This window comes from Ranitomeya imitator, chromosome 3 (assembly GCF_032444005.1).
Source record: "Ranitomeya imitator isolate aRanImi1 chromosome 3, aRanImi1.pri, whole genome shotgun sequence".
NCBI lineage: Eukaryota > Metazoa > Chordata > Amphibia > Anura > Dendrobatidae > Ranitomeya > Ranitomeya imitator.
In genome coordinates, this window is record NC_091284.1 from 14,225,682 (window position 1) to 14,232,026 (window position 6,345).

Consider the following 6,345-nt stretch of genomic DNA (forward strand, 5'->3'; position numbering starts at 1 on the left):
GTAACACAATGTGTCTCATCTGCTGCACTAAACTTCCTGGGCCGACTACTACGTCTGCGGTCCTCAACATTCCCCATTTCTTGGTGCTTCTATAGTTTTATCAGCACAGCCTGAATCCAGGTCTGCTGTGAAAGCTTTCCCTGGTAGAGACCTTGCTCATGCACTACGACTACCTTGTTACCACATTGTCTTGCCATGGTCTATGACCATTGGTGTGATACGGTCTTCCACAACCTCACCTTTGTCTGTTCCTCTCCCAGTTTTAAAGTTACTGATACTGATGAACTTGACAGGTGATCACCAGATACCAACGATTGAGGCAACGGGCTTTCACCAAATATTTACAGGATTTACATTTCTCTTTCAATTTGGATCACCTGAATGTTTGAAAGCTTCTAACATTGCAGAGTTTTTTCCACATCCGTCTGAGCCTTTAGCACAGATTTTATGGAGACCTTTCAATGACAAGAGGAAAAAAAAGTGTTTGTGGGTTAATGATGTGTTACTCTTTCTGGTTATGCAATGGATGAGCCTTTTCCAAATTATAGTCCGGTAACCCGGACCCACAATAGAGTAGTGTCCGCATGTGTACGAGGCCCAAAGCTCCCGGAGCAGAACAAAGATCAAACACACTTTAGGCCACATGCAAGATGTGACAAACGCATTTTCTTAATTATCCAGATGTCTATTTTCAATAAGCCAGGAGGATAAGACCTCTATATGTTGACTTTTGAATTTGTTTCTTGGGTTGGTTAAGACTCTGAAATGTTGACTCTACTTGTAGGTTAAATTTATATATGGTTATTTACCTCTTACATCAGCTCCTACAGTTTATTGTACTGTTATCGCTGACAACCAGGTACGCAGGGGGCACTGAACAATGATATTTGCTGATATATTGATCACACATTATACCAGGCCATGCAGTTTGTTAAATTCCAAACATTGAAGGATAAGCAATGCAAGTTAATCTCGTCACCACTTCCCCTGTAATAACTTGAACTATAAAAATGGGATATGCCTCTAACAATATACGTCCAAGAGAACCAGAGACTTTACAAAATCACGGTCCAGAACACATCGGCCAAGAAATCAAGGCTCCATCACGACGGACAGATTTGACATTTTACAGGATGCCCGCTTAGGGAACCACAGTCCTGGCTGAAAGAACACAGATCTGCTCCATTGACCTTCACATCTGCTCTTATCCCGGCGAGTCAGTGGAAGGGTGAGACTAATGAGTGGAATAGGTGGCCACAAGTTCTTCTTCCATGGAATTCTTCAAAGGCTAGACAGACACCAGTCTGGGATGATTTAGTGCAGTGTTCCCCAAGAGCCACCAACAGGTCATGTTTTGAGGATATCCTTAGTATTGCACAGGTTATTGAATGCTTGCCTGTCTATGTGATGCAATTATCACCTGTGCAATACTAAGGAAATCCTGAAAACATGACCTGTTGGTGGCTCTTGAGGACCGGACTTGGGGAACACTGATTTAGTGAGTCCTGCTTTGAGCAGGGGGTTGGACCAGATGACCCAAGAGGTCCCTTCCAACTACCATTCTATAATGCGCACCACCTTGTGTATTTGCTGGGACTGTTCTATGTGTTATTTGCCTCTTTTTTGATTCAGTAAACTATTACCACTGTTTTACCTTCACCCTGTGTTGTCCGAGTAGTATTTAGCCCACAGGAACAAGGAGAGCAGGTGTTCAGTGGAATGAGCCCCAGTCCATGAGGTTTCGGCTAGCGGATTAGAGCACCTGCTTCTCTTCCATAATGTGAGACCACCCAGGCTCCACTCTTCATCAGATCAGTGCAGTAAGGTGTTTTTTTTTTTTTGTGCACACATCTTACTATAACATCACAAGAAAAAAAAACAAATATTTAGTAGAAAAAGTTTATTTTGCTTCCTAGTTCAGGAGCAGAAGCCATTGAATACAAAGGCATTTATAGACCATTAGTAACAAAAAAAGCCAAGATAATGAGAGCAGAGTTTAACAGCAGCAAGGAGCGACAGGCTTATTGGAAGTGGACAATTTCATCCGCCTTTGTCTTCCCGACCTGGGAGGCAGAAAGGCTCAGCTTCTCCCCGTCGTGGGGCAGGGTCTGGTACATGCGCAGGTGGATGTATTCCTCATCTCCGGTAAGGACCTGAAGACAGACAATGGGGAACACAAAGTATAAATCAGGGGCCAGATTCACTTTATATCTGGGGGGCATTAAAGGGTGTGAATATTTACCCTCATGCATCTATGGGCACCCTGTCATAAGGAATATACCCACAACATGACTAAACCCCTCACCACACAGATTTAAAATTGCTCTAGGTTGCGTTTTTGGGATGCGAGGGTTGGGGGAGCCCAACCTGTACATATAATTTGCAATCACTGCTTGAACATCTGATGAAGAGCAATTACCTGAAAAGGTATGCATTTCTACACTCAACTGCTGTTAACAAGGAGATATTTATAATAAATCCTAATAAAACATCTTATGGAGTGCAGTTCCTATTGTTTTTACAGGTGCTAGATACGGTATTTGGTCTGAGTAGTATAGGGTGTTAGTTCTTTTGAAGCCATCTTCAAAGGATGAGGCACTGACCCTTTAGGGAAAGCATTCACCAGGTTATATTTGCATATTTTATCATTAATGGGGGACCGCAATGGGGTCAAATCTTACCCCCAACTACCCAAATGGTGTAAAGTGTGATCTTGTACCTTTATATGTGCAACCACAGTTACTGACAATGTCTTCACCATCAGGACTTGCTACAATGTGCAAGTTAGTTACCATGGTAAGTAATATTGTTTTAGGGGAAATATTAGTAAGTATAAAATAGGGAAGCGGTTACATCATCCACCATCTCATTCAACCAGATCAAATAACTATTCAGGAAGCTTGTGGTGGATACAGCTGGTCACTTTTTTTTCTAGTTTTGAGGACCAGTGATTACCTTTTATGTTCACCTTTGTGGGTTTAGTTCTCAGATGTTTGCAGCTGATCCATCAACTGAGTCTTTATGAAGTTAGAAAAATGTACACCCTACCCCTCCCCATGGAGATTTTTCATACAGAAATTTACACAAGTGTTAAGTTTTGCATGTGACGATTAGCAGTTTAAGAAAGAACAAAAAAAGTAGTCACTTAAATGTAGATTATTATAATAATAATAATAATAATAATTTTATTTATATAGCGCCAACATATTCCGCAGCGCTTTACAAATTATAGAGGGGACTTGTACAGACAATAGACATTACAGCATAACAGAAATACAGTTCAAAACAGATACCAGGAGGAGTGAGGGCCCTGCTCGCAAGCTACAAACTATGGGGAAAAGGGGAGACACGAGAGGTGGATGGTAACAATTGCTTTAGTTATTCGGACCAGCTATAGTGTAAGGCTCGGGTGTTCATGTAAAGCTGCATGAACCAGTTACCTGCCTAAGTATGTAGCAGTACAGACACAGAGGGCTAATACTGCATAAAGTGTATGAGAACATGATGCGAGGAACCTTTTTTTTTTTTTTTTTTTTTTTTATTATAAATAGGCCACACAGGGATCGTTAGGTTAATGCATTGAGGCGGTAGGCCAGTCTGAACAAATGAGTTTTTAGGGCACGCTTAAAACTGTGGGGATTGGGGATTAATCGTATTAACCTAGGTAGTGCATTCCAAAGAATCGGCGCAGCACGTGTAAAGTCTTGGAGACGGGAGTGGGAGGTTCTGATTATTGAGGATGCTAACCTGAGGTCATTAGCGGAGCGGAGGGCACGGGTAGGGTGGTAGACTGATACCAGGGAGGAGATGTAGGGTGGTGCTGAGCCATGGAGTGCTTTGTGGATGAGGGTAGTAGTTTTGTACTGGATTCTGGAGTGGATGGGTAGCCAGTGTAATGACTGGCACAGGGTAGAGGCATCGGTGTAACGGTTGGTGAGGAATATGATCCTGGCTGCAGCATTCAGGACAGATTGGAGCGGGGAGAGTTTGGTAAGAGGGAGGCCGATTAGTAGAGAGTTACAATAGTCCAGACGAGAATGAATAAGTGAAACAGTCAGAGTTTTTGCAGAGTCGAAATTAAGAAAAGGGCGAATTCTAGAAATGTTTTTGAGATGCAGGTATGAAGAGCGAGCCAGTGATCGGATGTAGGGGGTGAATGAAAGCTCGGAATCAAGGATGACCCCAAGGCAGCGGGCATGTTGCTTTGGAGTAATGGTGGAACCGCATACGGAGATGGCAATGTCAGGCAAAGGTAGGTTAGTAGAGGGAGAGAACACGAGGAGTTCAGTTTTTGACAGGTTCAGTTTCAGATAGAGGGAGGACATGATGTTAGAGACAGCGGTAAGACAATCACTGGTGTTTTCTAAAAAGGTCGGTGTGATATCGGGAGCAGAAGTGTATAGTTGGGTGTCGTCAGCATAGAGATGGTACTGGAAACCAAATCTACTGATTGTTTGTCCAATAGGGGCAGTATACAAAGAGAAGAGTAGGGGGCCTAGGACTGATCCTTGAGGAACCCCAACAGTAAGGGGAAGGTGAGAGGAGGAGGAACCAGCGAAACATACAGTGAAGGATCGGTCAGAGAGATAGGAGGAGAACCAGGAGAGAACGGTGTCCTTGAGGCCGATGGAGCGGAGCATAGTGAGGAGGAGCTGATGATCCACAGTGTCAAATGCAACAAAATGTCCAAGTGGCTGCAAACTACAACTCTCAGCATGCACCGGCGTACCTTAACGAAGAAGTTGGTCCCAGCAACCAACTGTGTCTTGTACTCGACGGCCACAAACTTGGGGTATTTCTTGCCGTGTTTCTCTTCCACCTCGGCCTTCACCTGGAGGAGAGACGATGCCGCCGTCAGATACCGTCACCCCCTGTACATCATGCTCTGCAGCGGGTGCACAGATTTCTGCAATCCTCATCACTAAAGGCCGCAGACGTCACCCGCGCACCCCCGGGATCCTGCTGACAAGGCTGGGGAAAGGGGAACTTGGGGCCAGCTAGTCACATGACCCAGACAAAGCATCATATGGGGGGAGGGGTGAGTCACCTGGAGGGGGGAGGGGCAGCCCAGGAAGACAAGTGAAGTTAACCAGTTCCTGCCCAGTGCAGTCATCACCAGTCCCCAGCTACAGGAGGAAGACATTGAACCACAATCCCTGCAGGGACAAGATTATTAAAGGACCCAATACTCCGCACAGCAGAAGGTCTGTTACAGTGCGTCAGTCATCTATGAAACATTGTATCAGCCTGGAATGTATACTAGAGGCCAGGTACAACTGTAACAGACCCTCAGCTGTGAGGACGACCAGGGCCAGACAGTAACACCGCCCAGGCTCCATTCACTGACAGCAAGAGGAGTGTGAGACCAGTAAGGAGCGCAGGATACAGAGTCTGAGGAGGTTTATTACTGGGGCCGAATATGTCATAGAAAAAAGTAAGTACACCCCCTACTAAGGAGGACATTGCCGGGCAGTAATGCACCGGGGAGAGCCGCGGTCACCTGGTCGCACAGCGCCTGCACCGCCTCCGTCGCCGGCTTCACGCTCCCGAGTCCCCCGCACAGCGCCATCCTGATGTGTCAGCTGAGGGCAGTGGGCGCCGCTAGTTATACTGCGCGGAAGAAACCATCCGGAGGTGGAGAGAGGGGCGGCACGCCCAGAGTCTGCTGCAGCCACACGTAACGGCCAGCTGCATCCCCCCCCTCTCCTGCGTCCTAACAGCCCGCCTGATCACGTGGTGTCGGCCGCGGTCACGTGATCCGCGGTGAGTCAGTCTTCAGACTCCTCGTGCCCCGCGGTCATCAGTGACGTCACGCATCACTACAACTCCCAGCAGAACCTCGGATTCCTGCTCACAAGTCGCTGGGAAATGCAATTTTTCCTGTGTATTTTTAACCCCTTGTTCACTGAGATACTTTTTCTTTTTTTTCCCCCCTCCCTTCCTCTCTTCCTCATTCTTGTGGTGTCTCCGTCCCCTCAGCCGTGTCGGGGTCGTATACTGTAGCGTTGAATGTCGCAGGTTATTTTACCACGTGACGCGCTGAAGACGGGAGAACTATTCGACGTCGGCTCCGCGGGGGCTTTTTGGGCCTTGTTTTTCCATCGTCCGTCGTCTGGCAGATTCCAGGTCGCCGTGGTAACCAACGCGACATCTGCGTGACCATGGGCGTGCGGTTCTAGGACCCCCGGCCATACCCTCAGAGTTTGATGTCCTGCCGCCGTTCCTGGTCTCTGCTATTGTCGGCAGCGCTGTTATGTCAATAGCGCTGCTGCCAATCATTGAGCTCGGCGGTTCTGTGATTGGCTGCAGCAATGTGGACGTGACATCAGCGCTGCAGACAGACAC

At 46.7% G+C, this 6,345-nt stretch overlaps 1 protein-coding gene across 1 annotated transcript; it reads right to left on the reverse strand.

The window, feature by feature from the left end:
* Window positions 1-1,885: 1,885 nt before the first annotated feature.
* Window positions 1,886-5,655, reverse strand: LOC138672493 (cystatin-B-like). The gene is made up of 3 exons (XM_069760516.1): window positions 5,501-5,655; window positions 4,730-4,831; window positions 1,886-2,153 (listed from the first exon to the last, which is right to left on the reverse strand). Exons 1-3 carry the CDS (start codon window positions 5,567-5,569, stop codon window positions 2,022-2,024), a joined length of 303 nt encoding a protein of 100 aa, XP_069616617.1. The 5' UTR covers window positions 5,570-5,655; the 3' UTR covers window positions 1,886-2,021.
* Window positions 5,656-6,345: the final 690 nt, after the last annotated feature.

What these genes read in the sequence shown, in the direction of transcription:
- LOC138672493 (XM_069760516.1), bottom strand. Translation starts at nt 5,569, where the DNA reads ATGGCGCTGTGCGGGGGACTCGGGAGCGTGAAGCCGGCGACGGAGGCG. An exon ending in TGCAGGCGCTGTGCGACCAG is followed by an intron (nt 4,832 to 5,500) that starts GTGACCGCGGCT and finishes TCTCTCCTCCAG; the next exon opens with GTGAAGGCCGAGGTGGAAGA. An exon ending in GGACCAACTTCTTCGTTAAG is followed by an intron (nt 2,154 to 4,729) that starts GTACGCCGGTGC and finishes GTCTGTCTTCAG; the next exon opens with GTCCTTACCGGAGATGAGGA.